This window comes from Schistocerca serialis, chromosome 11 (genome assembly GCF_023864345.2).
Source record: "Schistocerca serialis cubense isolate TAMUIC-IGC-003099 chromosome 11, iqSchSeri2.2, whole genome shotgun sequence".
In the NCBI taxonomy this organism is placed as follows: Eukaryota; Metazoa; Arthropoda; class Insecta; order Orthoptera; family Acrididae; genus Schistocerca; species Schistocerca serialis.
The window spans coordinates 189,469,615-189,484,336 of record NC_064648.1 but is presented as its reverse complement, the minus strand read 5'-3'; the positions used below and the strand labels follow the sequence as shown (position 1 = coordinate 189,484,336).

Genomic DNA, 14,722 nt, shown 5'->3' with positions numbered 1-14,722 from the left:
GCCAGGAAGTTTCAGTATTAATATAGTCTTACACATGATTGAAAACAGTCTGACAAATTTCGGATAGTTTTTCAATTTCACGCCTGTGAATAGTAAGTTGGTAGCACTTCGTCACCTTGCCTGTTAAGCTGTGTAGCAGACTTTAAAGCTGTGCGTATCAGCATAACGAAAAGGCGAGGGGTCTCGCTCGTTTTGCCCACGACTGTACATTTTACCCCCTGCTTCGATACTGCAGCCCTGCATTGGTATTCGATGAATTTCGGTCGCTTCATTCCCTAATTTGAAGCACAACTTCATGTTAATGCGTGGCTCCATTTTGTGCTTTTGACCGCGTATGCCTTTGTCGGCTGTGGTGTGCGTATGAGCACGAGCATATTGACAGCCGTGGCCGGTGCACGGCTTTTGCAGTACCTGGAGATGCGCTTCGGCGTGGCGGCCCAGCTGTGCGCCGGCATTGCCTTCTCGCTGCAGATGGTGCTCTACATGGGCATAGTGCTGTACGCGCCCGTGCTAGCCATCCGCGCCACCACAGGACTTGTAGTGTTTCCTTTTCCTTCGGGGTTCTGCCGTGAAAATATAAAATAGAAAATCTGATTGGGTTTTGAATTTTGGTAGTTTCAGTTACGGATAAGGCGGACTTCGTATTATTGATGAGATCGTGCTGTAATTTGACCGTGCATGGCAGACCGGGTCGGCAACACTACCAAAAAGCGACTGTACGGAAATAGCATCAGAAACTAATTGAAATTTACCTTATAATCTTGTTAAATACGCAGTATTAATTACAATATAGTCTTCATGGCTGTCCTCCTAATTTCTCTTGTAGGACGACCTGTCTTTCACTTTTCTCCGTTTGTTGAAAACTTCTTCAAGTTGTCACTGTCATGATCAATTTACAAATTTGGCGATAACCACCTCGAATCACTATTGAAACAACCTCGCTTTGTAATATAATTTTAATTTCCACCCAAAAGCGCATTCAACACATCGCCGAAAAATACACGTCTATCGTGTAAGACAAGAGAGAGAGTGTCATCAATTAGTTGTTAAAAACAAAAACCTACGTAAAAAGTAAAGAGACGAACAAAATTATTTATAAAAATCGGTCGCTGGTGCAGCGCTCTTCTGCGTGCGCGATCGTAAATTATATCTTTGTATTGGCGGAGGCGCGGTAGTCAAAGTACCATTACAATGCCTCCTCTACTGACACGCTCCGCAAGCGAGCGTGGCAGTATAGAAAATTTACATAGATACATATATATATATGAGAAAATAAGAAATTTACATATTACAAAAAATATTTCTGAGCACAATGCTCTATGCTTATCAGTCTTTATATACAGTCCTTTCGGTGTGTATCTCCTTTAGCAGTCGTAACATTAATGTCTTTGAATTGCAGCGTATTATCATTGCTTAGCACAGCGACAGGCGTCGAAAGCACGAGGCATTATACGTAGCTATTTCAACTGGCACCGATATCTCATTGGTTGGCGGTAAGAGCCAATGAGACGTACCTGCTTGTAGGTAGATCTTTGAACGCTTCGTATGATTTTCGCGAGACCCATCTTGGTGTGTGGTGCTTTTATGAATTCATCGTCGCAAGGTACACTATGGATAATGTTGAACGGACTCGTGGTGTGGCAGGCTTGTGTGAAGTGCGTGGAACAAATTTTAATACAAGAAAAAGCTTGTACCGACATATGAGGATGAAGCATCGCAAGAATATTTATGTACAGCCTAGGAAAGAAATATGTAATATCTGCGACAAGTTGGTAACAGACGTAAACAAACACATGAAGAGACACAATTTCGCGTCTGGAAAGGTAGGAGGCAAGTTGGTTACCTCTCTGTCACCATATGAGTGCTGCGTGAATCTTAATGCAACTGCAAGCAAATGGCTGGTTCATAGTGAAGCGTGCTATATTGGCGAAGTGTGCTATATTGGCGAAAACGTTATGGAGATATCACCAGTGTGATATCGGGGATGCGGCCTTTCCTCTAAATTTTTAAAGTAGTTTCATGAAGCAAAAAAAACTTATTTTAGATATTTAAGTAATGCAGGGCCTAGTTTCTCACCGCGGCTTCACTGTGTTGTTCCACATCCCTGAAGATTCTCCTTCATAATTGGCAGTATGAAACATGATGGACAAATAAGTGCATTAATTGTGCTTACACGTTCTTTTTCCGTTGCAGTACGCTATTAAGATATTAAGCAAAAACCTGTTTTTTTTTTTTATTTAGATGACATGTACCGAGTGCAATACATTTAGATGCTCTCGGAGGCAAGAACTGATACACCATTTGGAGTGTGTTCACCAACAGAAAATGGAGTGCAAGGAAATGACATTTAATTCTGTGGAAGGTGAGGAAACAAAAGTATAGTTTATTATTTGTATTTGCCAGATAACTGATGTTGTACATTGTTTGTATATGTAGGACTTTCCAGTGAGTTTATGATATGATTTAGTATTTATTAGTGTTGATGTTGGGTGTCATTTATGTAAATATAGGTAACAAAGTATCATAGGGTAATCAATGATTGGCAATATATCTTCAGTGTATAACTTAAAACTACTCTAAACTGTTGGACTTGTTAAGTTGTTAATCTGGATTTGCCCCAGCATGCTACATGTTTCTAAATCTTGGTGGTGGTGACAGGCTGATCTGTAGTGTAGCCCTAGGCTTAGTTTGGAATGTTGGCATAAAGCAGTCTGACATTGATTGTATGTACATACCACAACCATTTTTAGATTCTTATGACACATGAGTAGGAGAGACTGTCTCCATTACCATTATTTCACAGGCACCTTGCTTATAATAATTATTAGAGAGCTGCTAATATGTTTTGATCTTACTCAGTGTTATCTTGTGTATTTCAACTAAATTATTTCCTCAGAATAACACACAAATGCTGTACTTAAGTTTGTATTACTTATGCATTGTAATTTTATTTTCAGAGTTCTTTCTGTGGAAGGAACAGATGGAAGCTGAAGAGAAGGTTTCCTTCATAAGACCAAGGGGAAAACAGAAATGTGATTATTTTGTTTGCCACCGTTCTGGATATGTTGACAAAACAGCTTCAGGCAGAAGGTTAAGGGAACCTTCAATCAAAATTGGCAGCACGTGCCCTGCCTGTTTGGTAGTAAAAAATGTGTCATCTAACATGGTTAATGTCAAGTTCTACAGGACACACACAGGACACAGTCTCTCTGTGGGTAGCCTACATCTGACCACAGCTGACAGGGCAATGGTTGCTGAATTAATTGCACAAGGTGTTCCTGATACTACAATTTTGAAGAAAGTGAGAGAGAGCATTCAAGTTGGACTCTTCAGAAGAGTTCATCTTTTAAGCAGACAAGATATTAGAAATATTAGGAAAGAATACAAGCTGGACGATAGTAGTGCACACCAAGATGATGCAACCAGTGTTGATCTGTGGGTGAGACAACAAGAGCGCCTAGGGAAAGATTCCCCGGTGATTTATTACAAAGCCCAAGGCACTGAGGATAATGGAAACAAATTATCAGAAAGTGACTTTATGATAGTCCTTATGACTGAGTATCAGCAGAAAATGGCAAAAAAATTCTGTGCGGAAAAAGTTTTGATAGACAGCACACATGGCACTAATAAGTATAAATTTTATCTGACCACACTGTTGACTGTGGATGAATTTGGTGCTGGATGTCCAGTTTCTTATTGCCTCAGTACACATACTGACACAAGGTCCATGCAAGTTTTCTTTGAGCAGATTAAAAAATGTATTGGAAACATCAAAACAAAGGTAAGAAGACAGTTTCGTTAGAGAATGTTTGATCCACTGCTTGCTGAAAATAACTATAGCATTAACATGTGTGTTTGATTTTTATAGGTATTCATGTCTGATGACTGTGACTGCTACTACAGTGCCTGGAGTGTAGTTATGGGCCATAGTGAACATAGGTTGTTATGTACCTGGCACGTTGATCGGGCATGGAGATGGAATATATGTGCAAAAGTAAATGGGAATGCAATGCTGAAAAGTACTGTATACAAAGCTCTGAAAACTTTGCACTTACAGACAGATAGAGAGAAATTCTCAGAGCTGCTGGATGGCTTTCTTACTTGGTGTGCAGAGGAGGAAGGAACTGAGGAGTTTGGCAAGTACTTTAAAGATAGATATTCATGGAGGGCACATATGTGGGCATACAGCTACAGAATTGGACTTGGCCTTAATACAAATATGTTCTTAGAAGCAAACCATAAAACTCTTAAATACTCATACTTACTGAAGAAAATAAATAACAGAGTAGATAAATGTATCCAGGCCCTGTTGCACAGAACGAGGGACTCACTTTTTCAAAGATTAATAAGGCTTTGTAAGGGGACAGAGAGAACTGCACGCAGTGCTGAAATAAGTAAGAGTCACAGAAGAGGTTGTGGTATCAATAAGGAACTGATACACTGTGTTGAAGATGGCACATGGCATGTATACACCGTTTCTGATCGGCCCCCATATACTGTCACCTATACAGAGAACTCTTGCACTGCATGCCCATTGTCCTGTACTGAGTGCAAGGTATGTACACTTATTTTCAACAGTTAAATTCCTAGGTGTAACAACCATTTGTGCCAATTTAAGAGATGTTAATCCACATGTGTGTATTATGTATTATTTTGTATTTCTTTTCAGATCTGTGTGCACAGTTGTGTGTGTTCTTGCACAGACAATTTGATCAAGGGTAACCTCTGTGAACACATTCATGCAGTGGAAATCAGCAAAGGAACTGTAAAGCTCCCTATGCAAGACAGGTTCTGCAGAGAGTCATCTGTGCAGGAGTTAACACAAATAGTTGCTCAGCAGACTTCAGGTGCTGGCAGCACTGTTGACTACCGAGCTGCTTTGGAAGACAGGCTGACTATTGTGCAACAATTAGCAAGAAGTGCTAACAGTGAAACTGCTGGCTCTCTCCTTGTGTCATTTGATAAATTAATTAAAGAAATGAGGGCAGGCATTGCATCGCAAAAAGAACTCGTTGGTCCACATTTTCCAGTAACTTCAGCTCCACCAAATGAGACATGCAGGATTCAGAGACAGTTCCAATCAGTAAGGAAGACATGTGAAAAGAAGGAACATTCATTTGCAACACCATCCTGTGCAGAAATTGAGACGACTATACAAGACCTCTTGGGAAGTGGAAACAGTAGCTGAGACCATGTATATGCAAAAGACAAGTAAGGAAACCATCCAGTAGCTCTGAGATTTTTTTTTTGTGCGCTTGGATGTGCAGGTTTTTCAGCACAGTGTACACAGTACTCTTCAACATTGAATTGCCATTTATGTTTTGCGCATGTCCTCTGACTCCACTTCTGGCCAGCATGCAAGGCACACAACCTGTGGTCAGTATAAACCACAACTACACTCTCCTGGAATTGTAGTAGCTGTCACAATCACCAAACTGTATTGATAAAAGCTTTGATGATGAGACTGTCGTCTTGTGTTTGGTGTTTCTAGTAAACTTTTGTATCTGATCTAAGAGAAACCTGCATAGACGACGCTTAGTGTGTGTGTAGTGAGGCAGTAAATAACGGGATCTTGCACCTGATTCATCCACAGTCAACAGTGGTGTTACACAGCACATTTGCACTAATAGGTATAATTTCTTCTCAAGATTGTAGCATTAGAACACCATATGCAATTAACTCGGGAACATTTGCTCTTTCAGCTGTAGGCTACCAAGAGAGAGATTGTGCTTTGTGCATGCTATATAGAACTTTACACTAACCATGCCATATTACATCCTGTAAAACTATGAAAGAGGCACCACAGCTGTGACCATATTCCGAATGGGATTGCCCTTTACCTTTTGACTGAGCTGCTCATTACATTACATTAAATTAATACTTATTCCATAGTTCATGAATACTACATTTAATAGTGGAATGTTATTGTTACACAGTATTTTTTACAATTACTACTTCATATGCAAAAATCATAACTAAAAATTCAAATGTTGTTTGGCTATCAGACTTTTAATGCTATTAGGTAAATGAACAAAGATTTTTGTGGCAGTGTAATTCACCCCTTTTCATCCCAAAGTCAGATATAACCCACAATAGTGAAGATCATACTTTATTTTACTGTTATAGCTATGCACTTTGCTGTTATTTTTGAATTGGGATGACTTATTAACAACAAAAAAGTTCATAAGTGAATATTTGTTTAGTGAAGGTTCTGTAAATATCCTGAGTTCCTTAAATAAAGGTCTGCAAGCTGATCTTAGATGGATTGCAGGCATTATTCTGATTTGCACTTATGTGCGATGAATACTTTCTCTCTTAATGATGAATTACCGCAAAATGTGACAGCATATGAAAGCAGTGAATGAAAATAGGCATAGTAAGCTAATTTACTGGTATGCTTACCACCAAAATTTGCAATAACCCTAATAGCATAAGTTCGTAGCCTAAAAACGAGTTACCCCCCGCAAGTTTGTGCCTGCCCCCCCCCCCCCCCCCTCAAGATTTTGCTTTTCACCCCTTTGCTATTCAGATGCTGGCCATGCCTTGTAAAGTCCCACCTACCAATGCATCAACAGGAACGAAACCTATGCCTGACTAAGTAGTTGCCTGAAGCAGATGATCTAGCTGTGTATTGACCCTCCTGACGGAGCTGTTCAGTTGGGCCATCATACTGCATATAAGCAGGAACCAAGTCAACATTAGTATCATTCATTGCAGATGGTATTGGTACCTGTCATCTAATTTTTCCACAAGGTCTGGCCCATGCCTCTCCCATAGCTGCTAGTTAGCAGGACTTTCCTCCTATGTTCTACTATTTTTATTTATTTATTTTTGAAACAGTTGGTTTCCTGGTGAAAGTGTTGATATCTCCTCTGTCCAGATTTATTTGTAAGGATTTCTGTTAACTATGTAATTTTATTATGAAATATAAAAAAAACAGTTTCTTAACTGATTATTCTTGTTGTATTGGGATTGGCTGACAGTAAAGCTTTTGTTTTTCATAATGAGTTACAGAGAAAGAATGATGATGTATAGCATCTCATAAGATAAATCACTAAGTAATCCTGTCACATAAGTAGAATAGTGTTTAACTTAAGGAATGTAAATGTCACCTAGAAGCATTGTCATATCCTTTATTTCCAGTTGAGTACAAAGATAAATTACCCACTATTTCCAAATGTTACACATCTTTTTGTTGAATTGTACATATGTCCTTGTCTTGTTGTATATGTCTGTTCAAGGTTTTTCCTTTAGCTGGTGTCTGTCTATAATAATGTGGGTTCATGTACAACATGATGGTTGTCATATATTTATACTCTTTTTGATTTTTGGTAATGACTGGTGTAATGTTTCCCTCTGTTTCTTAAGATATGTTTTCTTATGTTTATGAAAGATTTCAAGCATTTTTGTTACTTCTGTATGTAATGGAAATGTGTCCTGAAGAGACTTAATAATCAAATAAAATATTTTTTATATCATTTAATGTGTTTTATTGATACTTGGATGATAAGATTGTTACCTTAGTGATAGCAGCATAGTTGCAGATCGGTGATGTGAACCAAGTAGACTATAATCTCAATGTTGGTATGGACTATCTTTGGTGCCAGTAAGTAAATTCTTTCAGAACTTAGTTTAATACAGGTGCTAAGTGTTCAACTTCTACTCCTGTGTTTCAAACCTTAACTAACTGTGTCAATGTTTATTTCATTCACCTGCACATGAACACAAAATGGAAGATAAACTGTTAAGAACTGAGCAACTGAAATGTAACGGAGTTTTGTTAAGTGGTGATTTACAGCTATTCAGAACTTTCTGAACAACATTTCTTGCACACAGCTGTATCGATTTTGGTCACTTCAGACCACCTTCAAGATTATGTACATCTGATCATGTTATTCAGATGCATCTGTAACATTCACTGACAGGAAATGGAATCAGTTGTAATTAGTTATACATGGAGATTAATTGGACATTACAGTTGCTTTTGAATACATTCTGAATAACATGGTGTACATCTAATGTGTTATAACCTTAACAATCGTCTGTAGCAAGCAAAATTGGTTGTAATGAATAAATTCATATAGCTGTGGGCAAGAAATGTTATTTCAATGTAATGTAACAGTTAATGTCCGTCACAAACCCAGGCTAACGCTACTGCAATTGTAAATCTCAAATGCATGTAGTAATCAATTTGAATTAGTTACATGGTTGAATTCTTGGGGTGGTGGTCCGTAGTAATTTGCTGACACTGCAATTCTACTACAGAATGTTCAGAACAATGTTGGGAAGATAATTTTTCCCCGCAGAGCATTTGACAAATCTTGTCTTAAGTTCTTGTTATCTCCTTCTTATTGAAAGAAAAATTTATTGTATCTTGAAAATAACTACAATTATAAAGGTCTGCAATGTTTGAGGCATAAAGGACAATGAATGGTAACAACGTAGGTTGAAAGATCATATTGTAAGAGTAGTTCACCAAAGTAAAGAATACGTTAGCTCGAAAAATGTCTTGATCATTACGTACTCTTTGAAAGAATCTACGACCTAGTTCTCTGAACATGTGCCCTCTTGCAGCTACAGCATGCACAATTCATTTCAACAAGTGATTATCCAAAGAAGCTAATTGCTTTGAAAAGTACCAAAATGTGACATGAGCGTTACTTAAAAATATTCCTGCACCTGTTTCATTACAGGTAAAAGCATTTTGTGAACTTCAAGGTTGTATGTAACTCCGCCTGTCACTACCAATTCATCTTCACTCAAAGTTACAATGGTTACGGAGAAAATGCATTTTTTTTTTTGTAGAAACTCTAATGTTCACTCCATGAATATCGAAGCTGTGCAGTTTCAACAAACTGATAACTGTATATATCATAACTACAATCAAATTTCAAAAGCAGTGCATTGTAGGTGTGAACTATAATGAAATGTCCCACAGGTTATAACAAACACTTGACCTGCAGCCTTCCTTTCATTTTGTAGTATGAGTGATGCCTATAAAACTGTATTAACTATGAATTTCCAGACTGTACTAATTGTAAGATCATAGTGAGCAGCAGGAAATTCTTTGGTGTTAGCTGTTTCCAAAAATTGTACAAGTATGCTGCAATACTGATCTCACTGTTACTATATAGGGCATCCAACTTTGCTTTTAACAGCTTACTTTGTGCAGTAAGAAATGCAGGTGGATGCACTGTATAAAGGTCTTACTTGTACGGACTGAAAACAATGTAACATTCGCCTTCCTTGTTCAGACCCAAAAATTGTTTTTGCGACAAGAGAAAAGTGATACAGTGATTAATTCAAGGAGGAGAGCCTTTCAAAATATTTCTGCTGTCACATCCTAACTTACTTGGTATGACAAGCACGAGTACATACTTTCGCACTGTGCACATAATGAATATCAGATCATCCTGCTTCCACAATGGGTTACTTTGTTCTCAGATGCTGACATGTTGATTAGATTGAAAATTAATATCACATCTCTAGTATGTATTGATACGACTTAAGCAAGCAGTGGAAAATTTTAATACTGTCAAGAAATGTCCTATCACTTACTGCACCGCTCTTTCCAATTACTTCCAGGGATCAGGTTGGCAGATGTAATGTATCCAAACTAGTTTGTTATGTATGCAGCATTCTTAAAAATTTTCATTGAAATCAGCTTTTATCTTTTTTCCACATGGCAAAGTGTATTTGAGGACATTGCTGTTAACACTTTTTTCACTATCAGTTGGAAGGGAATAGAAAGTGTCCACCTCCTGCACAAATTTTCATACCTCTATAGGCTAATGTGCTCATCATGAAACAGAGCTCTTGTTTCAGAACAGAGACTGAGCAAATGGTCTATCACTCTAAATGTACAGTTTTGTTACAAAGTGGCAAAACCCATTAGCAGTCATAGTGAGAGAAAATATATGTTTGCAGATGAAATACGTGAAGTGAGTAACATGTAAATATTATTTTCTAAACATCCACAATTATCATCTTAGCAGAAAGCAACCCTTTTCAGTTAATTTGAAAACTGTAGACACCAGCTGTGGCTCTGTCACTGATGACAAAGTTATCATATCACTAATTTTTAGAGCCTTTAGATATTGGGAATACACAGTCCTGGAAAGGTGAGTACTCTCAATACAAAATTTTCAACAAATTTCAGTTTGTTGACTCACTGCTTGGCAAGTTCGAGACCTCTAATATGTAACACTGGCTAGCAGGTGAGATAACATGGTATCCTGAGACACTATTATGGCGGAGTAGCCTATATCACCTTTGTGTTTTGTGGAATTCACCTCAAAATTGCAGTTTTTTGCCTAAAGTTTACAGTGGGCCGCCCATGTGCAGATGTTGGCAACACACATGCATGTATGATGAAGAGCGAATGTGTTCTTACTTTTGACAAAATCTGATCACTTATCTTCCCCCACTCATGTTTTAATTTGAGGGAAAAAAAAAATCATATGAAACGTTGATTCACAAATCAGCTGTTCCGCAGTCTTAAATTTCCCCAAAAGCCCTTTGTAAAGTTTTACCATTTTTTTCGTATCCCTCTGCACACCATTAATGTCTCTAACTTTCAAATGACAGTCTCTCAGTGAAAAAACACATATTGCTTTTCAATTTTGCACTTCTGGAGGAAGAGTGTCACCAGTTTTATGTGAAGGCCTAATTTAGAAAACATATACGGATCTGAATTTTATGGAGTATGAGGAACCCCTATGCAGAAAAATGTCAAAATCCTGTATGGATTTAAAGTTGTGGAGAAGTAAATGTGCTAAATTACTGTTGACAGTTTCAATGTAAAGCTTGCTGGATGGCAACACACAATTTGTGTTCGCAAACAAATAGCAGATGATTGTTTGCCACTGAAGAAAGCAGTCTAAAACTCATTAACAGCCTGCAAATTAATCATTAGGTCTACCCTGATTAACTCTCAACGAACAGAAATTCCAAATTGCATCACCTACTTGACAAGCACGCAATACATGCTAGCCTATATACTTTTCCACACTTCACTGTTCAGGATAACAGCCTACTCTGCAGTTGGCCAATAACACAAGACAACCACTTTTGATTGACCAATGCTGGCAGTATCACCTACAGCAACTACTGTTCTAGGAACTTCTGTCTTATTATGATTCTACGAAACCAATCACTGATCATTTAAAACAATGCTTATCTGTGATTCGATCATGTAACGCTGCTTTTGAAGCGATAAAACAGGTTGAGACGGGCAGCTGCTTAGGGAAGAAAATGCTTAACGCTACGTATTAAGACTTCCGAAACAGCAACTGATAGTTCCCTGAACGTTGAAATACGTTTTGTCAAGAATGTTGCCCCAGGTAAATTTAAACCACAAAATTGACCTAATCTTTCCCCAGGTGCTAAAAAATATTCTTCAGCATTTCAAAATGAATGAATTATTCTAAGGTCATTATCCATGTAAAGCATTCACAAAAACTGCACATCGGAAACAACTGCTATAAACTTAAAAGGCCATGACATAGATCAGTTAGGAAATGACACGACACTGAAATCAGATGATCCAAAATTAGTATACACAACATTTTTATTTCATTCCACATGTTAATATCGTAAAAAATGCAAAACACAAAATGTGACATTTTTCGACATTAAAGATGGGAGGGATATTAACTGACCCATGATTTCAAATCAAATATCTTCACTTCGTAAATTTTCGATATACGTCCATTTAATGCTCTCAGTTACGAAAGGCACAACAAATACACACTTCAAGATGGCTCCCCCCTTCCCCTCAGAAATCATAAATAAAGTAGATGTTCAAAGATCTACCTACAAGCAGGTACGTCTCATTGGCCCTTACCGCCAACCAATGAGATATCGGTGCCAGTTGCAATAGCTATGTATAATGCCTCGTGTCGAAAGCTAGCGAAATGAGGGATGCTCAACTACCGGACCTAACGATAGATGGCTCTACCAGCTGATTACTATCGTCTGTATTGCCCGCCATATTTGAATTTGCCAAGAAGTTTCTCTCGGTCTGTATGGTGTATAAGGAATTAAGGATTATCGAAATGGTGATTTCTTGTTCCGCTTTCAATTGTACAAAGCGATGAAGTAAGGAAAGTGACTTACCATTTCACAGGTAATAGAACAACCGATACAATATGACAACAATACAGACTTAGTGCGTTTGCTAATTCGATGTTTTTGAACAGGTTTCCTCTAAAGTACTCAGAGCTGCTAAAGAAGTGGATTACTTCCGTGAAGCGGAAAGATTTTAAACCTACATCTTGCAGTTTTCTTTGCGGAAACCTTTTCCGACAAGATGATTACGTAGTGAGCCCTGGAACGTGGAAGAAACGTCTCAGACCCGAAGCAGTGCCATCAGTTTTTGACTTTCCGACACATTTGATGCCACCAAATAAACAGCCACGACGACATGTTAGGATTTTGAGTGACAACGATGCTTCTCCATTTGAGGTAGCTAATTAATTCCCTTGCTATGTGTGTGGTTTTGACTTTTGTGAATTTATTTCGTACGGACACAAATGGGCTGCATAGGTCTAAGCAATGTTGTAATACAGTTCCATATTTTTGTTTTTAGCGTTCTGTCCTGGAATCCGTGCTTGATTTGCCCTCTGCAGAAGCTACTGATTGTGTAGAGAATGTTGTCAATGAGAATTTTTCCGTGGAAAGCATGTCCCATTTATCCAATGCAGAAGCTGCGAATTGTGTCGAAAGCGTTAGTATAAGGATGCTTTCACACCCCCAAAGTTTTCTTGTAATATTTTTTCATCAAGCCTTGAGTTATTTCAAGCATATATAACGAAATTATTTCTTTATTTCAGAGTGCAGTTGGTTCTCAAGTAATTGATTGTGGTATACAGTCGAAAGTAGAAACGGAAGACAAGGCGGCGGAAACTTGCAATTTTTTGGCAAAAAAAATGGTTCAAATGGCTCTGAGCACTATGGGACTCAACTGCTGTGGTCATCAGTCCCCTAGAACTTAGAACTACTTAAACCTAACTAACCTCAGGACATCACACAACACCCAGTCAACACGTTGGTATTTTCAGACACTGAAAATTATATCAAAAGCTTAAAAATCATTGGTGTTCCATTGCTGCTCCATGCAAGAAATACTTTTGCTTTAGGGATAATTTTCAATATGGAATCAGTAAGGCACATAGCTCTGACAAGTATGCTTCGTGTTGAATCTCCTTTGAAGTATTTGCTAACATATAAACTGTCACAAGACCACATAGAGCTTTTTTTTCCCCTGCATTCGGTCCAGATGTGGTTGGAACAACAATCCAAATGCATACCAGTTCAAATGTGCCATGAGAAAGTTGCTCTTGGGTAACAGTGTCACTGCAATGAATGGGAATTGCTCAAATTTTAATGTGTGTTGTTTGCCACCTGTTTATGATTTTCGTGCAAGAAAGCATGTAGTAGAAAGTGATGAAAGTGCTGCAGAAAATGAAGTAGAGGAGTGGTGTGCACTTCTTGATGATCAGATTAAGTTCTCATTTCACAAGTAAAACATACTCTATTCTATTGCAGGGTATGTGTCATTGCACCTTTCAAGGCAGATCACATGCAAAGACTGTCTTCACATACTGAAGCCACCAGTAGTTAAATTTGCATTAGAATGTGATTCTCTCTATGCTTTTCCCAATATGGCCAATAAAAATGCATTTGTAAATTTTGTTAACCGGGGAAAACTGGTTAAAACAAGTGACTGCGTGTACTCTGTTGTTGAATACTCAGAAACTGTTTCAGATGTTTGTGATTGCTGGGGATATGAGACAGAAATATATACAGGCCAAGATTTTGCTTTGTGTTAAAAATAAATTTGTAGATTACCCATTTCCTGCTCTTGGTCATGATTACCATTATGAAATTAGGATTGAGGACTTACATCAGACTCAACTTGTTTGTAAGATTGCATCCCTATACTGCTGCATACGCTTAAAAACATGTGGAAAAAAAGCCTGCTAAGAAAATTTTAAACAACAAATCAAGTATAAGGCAGAAGTTAAATAAACTCATATTGTTTAATCATTTATAGTGCTCAAATTCGAAAAATTATGTAATGGGACATTCCATGCAGATGGGTGTGACATTTTGACAGATTTTTTAAAACTATTTTGTCCATAGATTTGTTGTTGTATAATGATGAACTTCAAAAGATGAATCACATTGAAGTAAAATTAAGTCTTTACATCCTGTGTAGATATTGTAACAAAATTATAATTGTTTATTATATAAGCTTATTTTAAGATGTTTGGTGTTACAAAATATGCACTTTCATTAAAAACGGGTGATTTGTGTGAAATTAATGGAAAAAAATGTTCTGAGACTTATTTGACAGATGGCTTTCAGTGTGAGAAAATATTTCCCTCAATAACTATGTTAACTTGAATTTTTCACTTTAAGAAAACAGTTTAATCACAGGATGGGTGTGATCTAATGAAGTATGCAGTGGCCCTATGTTTCAAACAGTAATGTTTGTGGATATTCTGCAACATAAGAGCAATAAAATTGTTACTCTGTTAATTCTTGTTTTAATACTTCCTATAATGAACACAATGTTCCAGTTGATCATAAGCATTCTTATTACTTTATAACCATTCTAGAATAAGGGGACTTGAGTCAGGCAAAACCTAATTTTCTGAATTTTGTCTTTATTTTGCTAGGATGTCTTTCTATTATATTTTCCTGTGTTCAGGGGGGG

At 37.6% G+C, this 14,722-nt stretch overlaps 2 protein-coding genes across 2 annotated transcripts; both read left to right on the top strand.

Annotated features, from left to right (window-relative positions):
• The first annotated feature begins 360 nt into the window (after positions 1-360).
• Positions 361-3,366, top strand: LOC126426632 (uncharacterized). The gene is made up of 5 exons (XM_050088520.1): positions 361-537; positions 1,737-1,823; positions 2,242-2,362; positions 2,958-3,301; positions 3,355-3,366. The coding sequence occupies exons 1-5, from the start codon at positions 361-363 to the stop codon at positions 3,364-3,366; spliced, it is 741 nt and encodes a 246-aa protein (XP_049944477.1).
• A 706-nt stretch (positions 3,367-4,072) lies between these two features.
• LOC126427042 (uncharacterized) lies at positions 4,073-6,454 on the top strand. The gene is made up of 2 exons (XM_050089215.1): positions 4,073-4,555; positions 4,670-6,454. The coding sequence occupies exons 1-2, from the start codon at positions 4,175-4,177 to the stop codon at positions 5,186-5,188; spliced, it is 900 nt and encodes a 299-aa protein (XP_049945172.1). The 5' UTR covers positions 4,073-4,174; the 3' UTR covers positions 5,189-6,454.
• The last annotated feature ends 8,268 nt before the right edge of the window (positions 6,455-14,722 follow it).

Bases quoted from the DNA above. Each gene is read 5' to 3' on its own strand.
- LOC126426632 (XM_050088520.1), top strand. From the start codon at position 361: ATGAGCACGAGCATATTGACAGCCGTGGCCGGTGCACGGCTTTTGCAG. The intron at 538-1,736 runs GTAGTGTTTCCT...ATTTATGTACAG, and splicing joins TCCGCGCCACCACAGGACTT to CCTAGGAAAGAAATATGTAA. The intron at 2,363-2,957 runs GTGAGGAAACAA...TTTTATTTTCAG, and splicing joins GACATTTAATTCTGTGGAAG to AGTTCTTTCTGTGGAAGGAA.
- LOC126427042 (XM_050089215.1), top strand. From the start codon at position 4,175: ATGTGGGCATACAGCTACAGAATTGGACTTGGCCTTAATACAAATATG. The intron at 4,556-4,669 runs GTATGTACACTT...ATTTCTTTTCAG, and splicing joins TGTCCTGTACTGAGTGCAAG to ATCTGTGTGCACAGTTGTGT.